Raw genomic sequence first — 13,311 nt, forward strand, 5'->3', positions numbered from 1 at the left:
TAACATCACTTTAAAATCACTTTAAAACCAGATTTCAACCAAGATAACAGGACTGTGGCTTCTGCGATTCTCCAGCCTTGTTCCAGGCCCAGGGTCCTGACAGTCTCTTCATTTCTCCTCTGTCACTCTGCCAACCACATTCCCCCACATGACCCCCAGTCTTGTTTTCTGAAAAAAAGGGGAATCCATATCCCTGGAGCTTTCAGGAACAAAAGAGGCAACATATATAGTTGGGGAGCACAAATTAGATTTGGCTTTCAGCCTTAAAACGGATTCCTTAACAGATACAATTTATCAAATATGGGGTTCACGACTCACTGTGGCATAGGCACACTCATCTTTAAGTAACTTACCAGAATGGTGATGCCGTGACGTAAAGGGCCCATCGTTTGCACCACTTCCCTGTCCTCATCATTCCGATACTCCCATTCTGCACCCATGTAGATGAAAGTTTTGGAGTCTGGCACATAGTTGTCTTCATTTAAAATAAATTTCCCTGTTTCTCTGTTCTTGATCGCTAAAACCAAAATGAGAAATATGAACTCAAGAGATGTCAGGAGGGTTCCCCCTCCCTTATCATTTTTAATTCTCTGGGGAGTGAAGAAACTAGAAGTCACAGAAGTGTCTGCTTGCTTTATTTATTTTACTTGGAGAACTGATCAAAAATATCACCAGAAAAGGGTAGTTTCTATAAACATTTTAGTACTAACAAAATACAATTTGCTTAAAAACTACCAAAATGTCATATCTAGTCACTATTCCCCCCCACAAAATAAAGAATTGGGAAGCCTTTGTTTCTTATCTAAGGCAAAACTGAGAGCCCTCTGGTCCTAAGGCTGGATCCAGGTTGCTAGAAGCTCCCATTCCATCCTACCACCATGACCATTCAACTATCCTCCTGTGTCAAATGCTATATTTTTATCTCTGGGCACTGGGGAAAGGGCTTCCCTCTCATTGCACAGAGTCCAAACCAGAGGGAAAGGCCATCCGCTTCCTGTATCAGAAACGGTTTGCATTCCTCCTTCTCTGCCGTGAGAAAAGAGCAGCTGTAGCTCCCGATGCCCTTCCCAGAGTTGTGGCAGAATGAGGGTTTATTTTTTCATTTGTCAGATATATAAGGCTGCCTAAGCATCAAACATCTCAAGGTAGTGTACTATGTGATGCTAAGTGTGGCAGATTATATCATAATTCACCACAGACAACAGTGCAAGGCTTGATGTGCTTTCTGGGAGCCTAATAGGGACATGGCAGATTCTCCTTGCCCTCCCAAGCTTCCTGCCATCCCCTTTGCCCTAATTGCTAGGGTAGTCTAAGGATGCTCCCCCCCCCCCCGAAAGCGTTATAATGCAGTGGTTCTTCCTAATTTACAAAACTATATAGGGGTCCAGGTAACAGTCTTTCATCTGTACGGAAAACCTATGGCTTTCTGCAGTCTTTATTGCTATTTTTATTGCTAAAATTCCATTAAAGATAAAATTTTATAGAGAAGAGTCAGAATGAGAGAGAGCAGAGCAAAATCTGTAAAGGGGCCTGGAGGCAGAGACTGATGTTGGAATTCCTCCCACCTCTCCCAAACTGTAGTGTAATAAGTTTCAGATTAGCTGCCATTCTTGGCTAATTGGCTGTAAATTGATTGCAGTTGTATGGGCCCAAGTCTGTAGGCTCCATTATTGGTTGATTTGATAAAGGAAAAAAGTTTCAAAGAGAGAAATCAGCAAATAGAATCAATGACCTAAGAGCACAGATGTTAAATATGACAAATCTTTCCTCCATGCCGGTGATTTTGATTGCACCAGGCCTCTTTCAAGATGAGGATTTTACACACTCCACTCTTTTCAAATACAATCTCAGCTGCAGTCTTTACATCTCCCTGCTTGTCACTGCTAAGTTTCCTGGCCCATTTCTACATTAAAACATGTAAGGAGTATTTTATCTTTATACATACATACATACATACATACATACATACATACATACATACATAAATTCAGACATGACAACCTCATACACTTACTGCCTTCCTTCCCCACTGCTTCAAGATTCATTTGTGAAGTGTTGTCAGCATCCATACGTTCATCAGATTTACAAAAGCAGAAGGTTTATCTTGCTCATGCTTTTTCAGAAACACTTTGCCTAACATAAGGAATATGTCTGTGCAATGAATATTATTAATCCCAGACAGTTGCACAGAACAGCAATTCACAAGAAGCATCTCTTAAAACAAAGCTTGGATGATTCATAGAAAAGTTACTAGGTCAATGGACATGAATCCGCTTCTAATTAATTACAGTCTACAACACAATGCCTCTTATTGATCCACTGAACTGTAAAGATTGAGAGCTTCAATTATTATTGAAACTTTGCTTGATTGACCATTCTTGCTACAGCTGGCTTAGAATTGGAAACAGGATGGACCAAGACAGTAGATGCTGGAGATGTTAGCAAAAGCACTTCTGGTGATTCTGATGCACAGGAAATGTGGGCTCTGCAGCAAACATGGAAATTGTTTGCAAAATTATATTGGGTAAAAATGGCATACAGTTTATCTGTTTGTTTATTAAATGTATATGCTGCCCAAGTCCAAGTGACTCTGAGCATTTGTTTTTTGAAAGCAAGGTTTATGAAAGTTAAACATATTATTTGAAAGAGCAGGTACCAAGTTACTTAGGGCTTAGTTCAAATTATGATCCAGATAGAATCTGTGAATTTTAAAATTTCTATACATTTGTGTAGAGGTTTTATTTCTATAAACTCCACTCTGCACAATAGAACTTATTTCACCACAGAAAAAAAAAATCTGGCTGGAAACACACACATTTCTAGATTTCATTGATTAAGAGAAAACAAGGTAAAATATTGCATGTTGGAGCTCTCCAAGCATGGGTTTGGGGCTGCAGACATATAGAAACAACTTCATTCCAGAACCAAACAAACTCAGAAAATTCCGGCAGTGAATGCAGCATGCCAACCCTGAGCTACATATATTTGCTCCTACTTTCCATGAGGCAAACTGTGTTGCCTGCTGCTTCTAAATGCATGGCAACGTCATAACTTTGGAGATGATCTAAAATATGATGGCAGAACATGTAAGACCTATCTTGTAAGATCCTATCCTGACTGGCACTATGGAGGACCTGATCACTCACAGCACATTACATTAGGCTAGATGGACCACTTGTCTGATTTAATATAGACAGTCTCATATGTTTATTTGAAGGGATCTTAATATGGCTTTCAGCCTTAAAAGTGATTAAGACTGCTTTGCCCAGCTTCTCTATCATTGTATTAATGCTATTTTACTCCTATAAAAAGGTTCTTGCCTCAATTAAAAACTCTTTTAAAACCAGAACAATATTTCAGCTAGTCAGGAAAAGCAAATCCACATGCAAAAGATGAATATATTTTGCTTATATGATGCAGTACGTACCAAGATTATGAACAGTGGCATCAGATTCTTGTACGAGCAAATGCCTTGCACCAGCTGGAATTTCAAACATCTTAAGATAACCTGTAAGGAAGCATTAAAACTAATAACAATTACTGTTGTAAGCAAAAGAAAAAAAGGCCAGGCCCTGAACTATTATTATTTGCCACAGCTACTATTTCATTTTGTATCATGGAAGGGCCATCTAAGGTTCCATGGACCTATCCAACTCCCCCCCGCCTTTTTTTTGCAGCTCCAGAACTGACTCAAACCACAACTGCCAAAGATCAGTGGCATAGTTTACTACCAGAAAACACATAAAAATAGCAATCTTAGCCCTAAGACTGGTTTCATATAGTTGTTTTTGTTTGCACCATCACTTTGTCCCCTGCAGCCTCAATCTTCCCCTCAAATGTTCCATGCAACCCATAGCCATGAAAAGATTGTCCAACTGTGCTTTAACCAGTGACTTCTAAGCTTATGACTTTTACCACTAAGAAATTCCTAACATACATCTTGAATCTCTTAATTTCAATCCATTGGTCTTGATTCTGCTTCCAGTGTCAACACTTCCAGATGACAGCTTTTTAGATATTTGTAGGCTGTTGACATATGCCCCCCCAGTCTTTTCTTTGTCAGCTAAACACTGTAGCTCCTTCAACCAAAAGGTTCAGCTCTCTGGACCCTGATCATCCTGGAAGCTCTCCTCTGGACCCCCTTCAGTACAGCCTTACAGTACAGAGTATAATGGAACTATAAAACAATATGTAAATGGTATTTCATAAATATTTATTTTAGAGATTTTCAATTAATTAAATAGCCATTCTGACTTTGTTTCCTCTGATAATTTCCCCTCTTTGTAAAACGGGGCATACTGATGATGTAGAGAAACTGAACAAGAGAGTAAAAAGAGGGAGTACAAATGTATAACATACAATTCAATCCAACCCAATCATAAAGCTTTTGTAAAAATAAAATGAGAAAGCTCCAAGGAAAGAATAATAGAGGGAAATAAAGTAATAATTGTGAGTACTGGATTTGTTATTGGAGCTGACTGTGAACCAGATTCAAAAGGGAAAAGGTGATTCAGAGTGCATGTTGGTGCCCACATCACATTTGTTGGCAACTCTTCAAAGACAAGAAGGTGCCAAAACCTGTGGTGTGCACATCCCTGCATGCTCCCAATCAACTTTTCCTTTTTGAATCAAGATCACAGCAAAGCCTTAGTCAGTGTTTCTCAACCTTGGCAACTTGAAGATGTGTGGACTTCAATTCCCAGAATCCCCCAGCCAGCATGGGGAATTGGCTTTAGTCATTTCATCTATTTTAAGTGCTCACTATAATCTTTATTCCTGCACATGCAGGGTTGGATAGGGGAAGAAAGCTGATATTTTTCCTTTTAAAATGAAGATTTTTTATATATTGATCTTAGCTTATTTGTTCAATTCTGCCTTTTGGATGTTCTCCAACTTGAAGAACTTAGTTCTTTGACAAGATTCTTCACTATCCCTGGCAAACAGACATAATGTAAAATGGAAAGAGTTTGTAAGTCAGACAATAATCTATTCTAGTTTGGAATGGCCAACCAAGAAAGCTTCAAGTCTGCACCTATATAACACAGGCCACTCTGGTTTTAAGGATGAGGTATCAAGACAGGCAAGTACTTCAGCAGGTCAGTGGCAGCCTGAATGCAGTGCTTATCTGCTTCCTTCTAAGGCCTCTTTAGATGAATTGCAACAGTAGTCAGAATGGAAGGATAGCAGCCATAGGCAGGGCTGAACATTTCCATTTCCCCCAGTTTGGGGTGGGGATTTTTCCTTGCCTCACTTTAGGGTGATATTCAGGCAGGTGATTGTGGGAGTGGGGACAGTTTATAGAAGCTCCCCAAAAGGGTAAAAAATGCATATTGACTCTGGGGACACAAATAATAGTCCCTGCATTGAATTAAGGCTATTGTCTGAAACTCACTTCCCTTGGCATCAGATTCAAGGAGCTCTTTCTGAGTAGACTTACATAAGATTCTGTTTTATGGTTTGAATATACCAAGACATCATTGTGTGATAACATCTCAAACACACAAAATAAGGTTTTCTTTCTACACTTATTTTATTAAAAAAAAACATGTCTTCACCAGAGCAGCATTTGATGCAGCAAAAGAAATATGCTGTTAAAGAAATTCTTGAAGTCCTTCTGAAATTCAATGCATACTTTTCTGTAGCAAGGGTATTATATTTAAATAAGAACAACCTTGTTTCTTTGGTACCCTGGAGAATGTTCCTTTCACCACTTTGCAATGGGTATTATCTCCACCGCACACACCACATTTATCTTCTTGCTTTGATGAGCCTATTACTTTGTCACAGCCAACTTTCTGCAAACCAAGAAAAAAATCCATTATTTTTGCTTGTAAGAGTCTTACTTTTCTTTGAATGATCATTAAATCAGGATATTTAAACAGGGTATTAGGAACCAAGAAGAAAAGTCAGTTCCTGGAACAATATGTTGATAGTCCCACAGGGCCTTTACTTCAAGAACATATTACTCTTCAGAACTTGAGTTAAGGTAGATATTTGATTTTTTTTCACATCTACATATCTTTGACCTAGATTTTCATATCTACAATCCTTGAGAAAATAACACTAAAAACAACCATATACTTCTCTTTCTCTCTCTGTTTAAAGACATCATACTTCAGCAAGTCTATCCTCAAATTATATATCATGTAAATGAGCCCAACACAAGGTTTATTTGAAGTAGGTAGCTTGAAAACTGAATGGTAGGAATGTTTACTTCAGCATCATGAAGTTAGCCCTATATTATAATTGAATAAACAAAATCATATTCCAAACACATGCATTGTTCTAATATTGATTGCTGAAAACACTACACAAGTATATCTGGAATGGCTGTATCACACGGCAAGCACTGAAAAGCTGTCTTTATCTACATCAGGGTTACCCTTCTCAAGGTATAAGTAAAGCTTTGGGAATTGCCAGAGTGTGTAAGAAAATCATGTATGCAGGCTCATACAAAGTACCACTAACTGGACATGAACAATTCACTAAGTAACATGCTTTCTTTCTAAACACTGTCCACATGGAACATTCCAACATGCACCAGAAATTCCCACCTATTTTTAAAAGAAGAAACAAGTTTTAAAACAAGAGTTTAAGAAGTAATAGTCTAGTTGACTGGGTCTATGTGCTCATCTAGAGCATAGGTGCTTGTAGATAGCAGTCACTGTTTCCTTGAACAAAAACAAACTTAGAGGTATGCTCAAGAGCACTCCTAAACTAAGTAATACATTCACACCACAGCAGTGCATCTCTAACCACCTCATTTCATTTCCTGCTGTCTTACGTCTCTAACCTTCTCAACATTCTATAGTTGCTGAGCACAGCTAGTTCTCTTGGGACTCTTTGGGGAATTTTCTCTCCACTAAATGACCTTTTCTCCTTAAAAAACTATCGTACTTCTGCATATACCTTCCTTTTAAATAGCTATTTTCACATATAACCACCAGCTTCCAAGAATTAAGATCACGATTAGTATATATTATGATTTCAGGCAGTCGTGTACCTGAAACTGAAGAATATTCCAGCACTCCCAATAAAACAGCAAAGTACTACACAACTGATTTTTAATCAGCTTTCAATGCTGTTTATATTGTTTATAGAAACTTTATATAAATTAAACAGGGAAGGGAAGAAACTACCCCATTACAATTTTAATATTATACTTATTCTTACAGATAGGAAAATGGAAAAAGACATTCCTGAAATGGATGTAACCTACCAGGCACTCTCCTCTCATACAGATACTGTGCAAATCCTTATAGGAGCACCGTGTTCCATCATGCACCAGTCTTTTCATATACACAACATCATTAGTTTCCTTGGATTCACAGTACAGGTGGCACCTTTCTTTAGCTATAAGAGAAAATACTCTGGTAATTTATCTTCTCATTGGTTTATTTTGTAAATGCCAATTCAATGGAAGTCTTGTGGTGAGATCAAAAATTCTAAGCAGCTTGCCAAAAGGGAGAAATTTAGAACCACCTTCTAGAGATATGGACTATACTTAAAACCAAATGTTTAATAGGGGGTATTTGTAGTCTGTGTCAGCCTTCCCCACTTAATCCTCTTCAGGTGTAGCTTCTGTTCCAGAATTCCTAGTTGGCAGAGTCAAAAAGCCATGTTGGCTACAGATCTGGGAACTGAAATTCCAAAATGCCTGGGTGGCATGAAGTGAGAGGCGGCTGTTCTACCATCTTAATGGATCAACCATTAAAATGGATCAACCATTAAAATTCTATAAAAACATTTTATTTGCTTTTGCAATTGATCATGCATAGCATATACATTAATTCAGTAAAAGTACTATGGCCAAGCTGAGTGATGTAGCAGCCGAAGTAATTCCTACTAAGAACTGTATGCTCACCTGTCTGAAAAAGTAGCCGCCCCCAAAGAAACTAAAAGCACTGGACAGTGTGATCTGAGGGTTAATGCTAATGAATTGCAGTATTTCTGCACACAGGACATTTTAGCCTTCCACATTTGGCAGAGTGATACTGGTCTGCTTTATTAATAAGGAAATGAAAAAGATCAATTGTGCGAACCATCAATATGTTCATATGGGAGCCAGTGATGCTTCATGTTCTGATATTCAAAAACAGGATCCCACTGCCTGCACTGCTGCTCTCTGAAGTCTTCATCTTCAGGGCAATCTTCAACATTGCATAGCTGGAACTCATAGGTTGGCCCAAAACATGTGCGGCCTCCGTTAGCAGGGCTAGGAAAAAGAAGTAATAATGGTGAATGATAGATATTAGATCAATAATATAGTACACCATTGTATTTTATTGGAGCTGGAAAACTGGTGTCTCTCCAGATATTGGATTCAAACTCCCATGAACTTTACTAGGCAAAAATCGAGGATTTGAGGAACCATGTCCAACAATATTTGGAATTCCAGAGTTTCTCTATCCCTGTGTTCAATCCCAAGATTAATTTACAATGATTTCCTATAGCTATAAGCTACATTTAGACTACATCATATATGAGAGGTAGGCAAGGCACAATTGCATACTTTTAGTCTCAAGATCTGCACTATGGAAATATTAATCATGACCTAACAGGCTGTATGGATAAATAAATATGAAGCACTGAACATGCACTATATAAATGCTGAAATAGTTGTGGGTGAGATACAGTATAGGTTTTATGCTTAGGAAAGAAATCCTACAAGCAAACCTGGGAGAGAAGATTGTCCTTTCCCTTCTGCGGCCTTTACAAAACCTTAGAAGTCATATTGGAAAGCTGAGGAATAGTCAGATGTGACTTTTTAGTGGGAATGGGGGGATCAAACAGGAGAGGAGAGGAAAAGGTTCTTTATTTCTTAAATGTATACCCATTGCAATCAACTCAACTCATGGCAGTTCTCAGCAGATAAGAGAGATCTCTGCTCAATTAAGTATTGCTGGATTTCATTCATAATCATCCTGTAGGATAGAAGAAATACCCTAATACATGCACACATCAAAACCTTTAATACAGTACTAGAAGCAATCATGATATCTCCCCAACAGGTTAAGTACTCAGTCCAATATTTTCTATTTTATTGCTTGACTAATTTAATTTCCTAAATCTTACTGTAATTTATCAAGGTGATTATACATCAAATATTTATCATTACTTTTTTACTTACATCTACATTTTCTCATGTTGCTTTTTGCAATGATTTTAGATTTTGTTTTATAATATGTTACTTTATATGAAGAATTCATAATAAGGATTAAAAAAAAATAGCACCAGAAGTGGTATGGATTTCTTTTAAGCTCCTGAATGCTCAAGAAGTGATTTGGCTGTCTGGCAAAAATAAACCTCTCTTATATCATCCTTGGCTTCAATAGTAATCACAAAACATGATGCTTATAAAATGATTTCATGATTTTATAGCTAGAATAGATTATAGCTTTGTGATCAGATTTGGGACTGAGAAATCACTTGTGAGCATCACTTTGTTCCTTCCACTGAAATCAATGGAACGGCCTTGAGAAAGCATGAAATAAGTGTGAATTTAAATTCACACTTATTTCACCAATGTTCACCAGTCTTGAAGTTAGTAGGGCAAACATTTTAGTGGGAATAAAGAGTTCTTAATCTTTTCATTATTTCAGCCAAAAGCCACAACAAGTTTTCACATATAAGTTTCTTATATTAGAACAGGAAGTCTCACACATAGACAAAATCCAGTAAGTCTTTTTTGGACAACTTGCATCTTAAACTCTTCTGCAATTTATACATTTGGATGCAGAATGTGTATTAGAAAAAAAGACAGTGACCAGGCGAAAGTACACTAGGGGTATCTTTGATCATAGCCAATATTTATTTATAAAATGTATTACATTACTATTACTTGCATTTCATGGTATGTATAATTCCCAAGCAAGATGCAAAATAGATTAAAATCCACTAAATTATAACTTCCTTCAATTATGTACAGGTAGTTTAAGAATGAGTTCTGTTCCCAAGGTCTGTCCTTAAGTCGAATTTGTATGTATGCCAGAACAGCATTATTGTATAATACTGTATAAGTAGTATTGTGCAATTAACTCGAACCATTGTGTATTTAACTCAAATCATTGTGTATTTAACTCGTTGTTTAACACAATTAAACTCATAAAATTAATTCTTTTAAAAAGAATGACAATAAGAAAATGACACAGTATTGCATGTCCTAATACAATGTGCAATAATATTGCACAGTCTATGATATTTCATCTGTTCAGAATGTTCTCGGTGAAAAAAATTCACCGAGAGCAAGGCAGAGGCCATAATCATAACTAAGCAATTTTTAAAATATTTTGTGGTAATTTAACAACATTATTTAAAATTCATTAAAGACATCTATTACAAAATTCATCACCAAAGAGCATAATTTGCTTAGGTTCAACTTACTGTGGATTGTCACACTGGCGTGTCCTGAATTTCACTCCTGTTCCACAAGTTCGGGAACAGGAACCAAATTTACTCCATGCTCCCCAGTTTCCATCTTGCTTCAAGATATCTGGAGTTAACCAGATACAGTGACCTTTAAAACAATGCTAAAAGAGAAAAATATACAGGTATGCATATTTTTGTAATTCATAAACACTGTCTTTTTAGTGACTGGGCTTAGGTTGAAAGGAATTGCTGTTTAAATAGAGTTTACTAATGTGAAAGAAACCACTGGTTTCTCATATATGCTTATAAATGATAAAACTATTCAAAACTAGATGTCTGAACTGCCACCATTGAAAAAAAATATACTGTTAGAGTTTATGATATTTTACCTTTGACTTGGTCCACTGCATGTCAGTTCACACCTACCCATCTGTAACCCTAGATATAACTTCCTTCAATTATGTACAGGTAGTTTAAGAATGAGTTCTGTTCCCAAGGTCTGTCCTTAAGTCGAATTTGTATGTACGCCGGAACAGCATTATTGTATAATACTGTATAAGTAGTATTGTGCAATTAACTCGAACCATTGTGTATTTAACTCAAATCATTGTGTATTTAACTTGAATTTTGCTACAATAGGCTCTGTTCTTAACTATGGGTCATCCTTAAACCGAGCATTCTTAACCTGGGGACTACCTGTAGTTGATCATCTGGAACAAAACAAACAAAAAAAGTCAAATCTGTCCACATTGTACCATGTCAGTTCCCTGTATGGACCTAGAGACACTGCAGGGGAAAGAGATGTGCCAATGCCAAGGGGCAGTGATAAAATGGAGAGAGAAGAAATTGGTCTTCTTATTCAAAATTCACACTTTTCCAAATTTCAAAGCAGGATGCCAATTCAAAAGCACATACTAGGGAAATATGTGAAAAGTGTAATATCCTTGCAAAATAATGTTAAAATGCATTATCTTACTGTTGTACAACCAATTATTTGGAGTATAACAAGCACAGTCACAAACCTAACTATTTCTGTTTGGAGAAACATGAGCCAAAATAATTCCCAAGTTTAATGTCAACAAATTTGGAAACTAAATTTTGATGACCCTAACCTGACAGATTTAGAAAAATAAGAATCTGAGAAAAGCCAAAATTAATGTACTCACTATAATCATCATATAAGACAGGTATTTATTGCTTGTCTACATGCAATAGGCCAGTTTGGGGGGAAAGGTATAGTTTGATGTGGTCCATTGTATTCACAGTGATATCAAACAGAGTCAAGTTAAACCCATATTACATCACTATGATGCAATGTTGCTCCCTACCTACACAGATGGATTTTATTTAATTCAAGTCAGAGTGGTAATGTTTCAAGAGCTGAAATCTACATTTCTTTCTCAGTTGTACTGAGTGATTTCTAAATCAAATTCTGAAAAATGTAATTGCAGGGCTGAGAAAAAGCTTTTACAACAGCATGTGAGAAAAGGGCTTTAGCCTATATGGGTCTTGTAGTAAGCAGGAGGGAAGAAGGAACATGTCTTTGTATGGTAGCATTTGTGACCTCAGAGAACATTAGCAGCAATAATTATTTTGATATTTCTATGAAGTATGTGAACATATTGATACAGTAGTTTTTTTTAAAAAAAAACAGTGGCTACCTGATCTAAACATAGACTTCAAAACACAAAAAATAGTATACAGATTTTTTTTTTAATGGGGGGTATCTCTCTCTAGAAATAGTTATGGATTGTATCCAGATGAAATAGAGCAGTGTTATGTAATATTGATACCCCAAACTTTATCTTCACTTTGACCTGATGCTTGCACAGCTTCAGTGTTCTGGTAAGAGTAAAAACACAGTATGTAGCAAGCAGCTCCCCCCCCTGCCCCCCCGCTGCATATTATGTACTAGAAGGAGCTGGCAGACATATCTGGTTGGCTTGCAAAGACATCCCAGTCTGGTAGAGAATCAAAGTACCCTTTATCCCTTCCATGACCCCTTCTCCTTAGCAATTGCTAAGGAATGAAATGATATTGAAGTGACCCAGGGCTCCATTCCCAAGCAGATGTATGATTCTCTTTCTGCTTTATCCCTTTCCTTGATTCAGAAATCCTTTTTCCTCCTTCCCATAAGAACACCTTGTCTTTTTATTCTCTGCTGCCAAGCTAAGCTTTGGCAGTGCCAAGTGCTCCCCTTATCATGTGCTCCATTTACATTTGTGTGTGTTTGAGTGCTACATCTTTAAATCCCTTGTTTTTTTTGCTAGGGCAAGAAGCTTTAACAGTCCTTGTCTCTGTTTTTGGGTTTCTGGTTTCTTTGTCCATAGCTCCATTAAAGCAAATGGCTGGAAATAGGTTCTAGAATAGGTTTCCAAAGAAAATGCTCCCCCTTCTCCTAAGTAGCCATGTGATTAAGAGAATGAGACATGAAAGGGAATAATGCAACAATCAAGATTCCTTCTGGATTGTGGAACAGAATCCAGAAGCCTAGGAAACAGAATGCATTTATTTATCAACCAATCAACCATTTGTGGGACCACCTCTCCTGGAAGGAATCTGCCCATTCCATCAGGTCTGATAGGGTTGGCATGCTCCAGCTCCTTTCCCTTAAATGCTGTCATTTTTGGGGACCTAGAAAGGGCACCTTCTCTGTGGCAGCTTCTGTCCAGGGTTCAAACCCCTGTTCAGGGTTTGAAGGCAGCCTCCCCCTCCCCCACCTTCCTAGCCTTTTGGAAGGCCTTGAAGAACGGGCTCCTCTCGCAAGCATTGGGGCTGAGTGAGGCTGGAACCCACTGCAGCTGAATGTGAGTGTGTGTGTGTGTGTGTTGCCTTTGGGGCACCAGGAGCTTTTGTTGTGTTTCTTATAGTTTTTATATTTTTATTATTGTTTTGTGAGCTGCCGAGGGTTATGGTATATAAGATGGGCAGCTATATAAGTCT

At 37.5% G+C, this 13,311-nt stretch overlaps 1 protein-coding gene across 2 annotated transcripts in view; it reads right to left on the reverse strand.

Moving 5' to 3' along the window:
* ADAMTS2 (ADAM metallopeptidase with thrombospondin type 1 motif 2) overlaps positions 1-13,311 on the reverse strand; it is a 270,332-nt gene that overhangs the window by 18,132 nt on the left and 238,889 nt on the right. For both annotated transcript variants that reach the window (XM_088133820.1, XM_088133819.1), the window contains exons 11-16: positions 10,384-10,529; positions 8,043-8,215; positions 7,220-7,353; positions 5,672-5,795; positions 3,428-3,508; positions 354-517 (exon numbers count right to left, since the gene is read on the reverse strand). In XM_088133820.1, the coding sequence (XP_087989946.1) occupies positions 354-517; positions 3,428-3,508; positions 5,672-5,795; positions 7,220-7,353; positions 8,043-8,215; positions 10,384-10,529 (822 nt within the window). The remainder of the gene's footprint in view (positions 1-353; positions 518-3,427; positions 3,509-5,671; positions 5,796-7,219; positions 7,354-8,042; positions 8,216-10,383; positions 10,530-13,311) is intronic.

Source organism: Python bivittatus, unplaced genomic scaffold (genome assembly GCF_059951505.1).
Source record: "Python bivittatus isolate LINGU-HERP-01145 unplaced genomic scaffold, Pbiv_v1 ctg000080_np1212, whole genome shotgun sequence".
NCBI lineage: Eukaryota > Metazoa > Chordata > Lepidosauria > Squamata > Pythonidae > Python > Python bivittatus.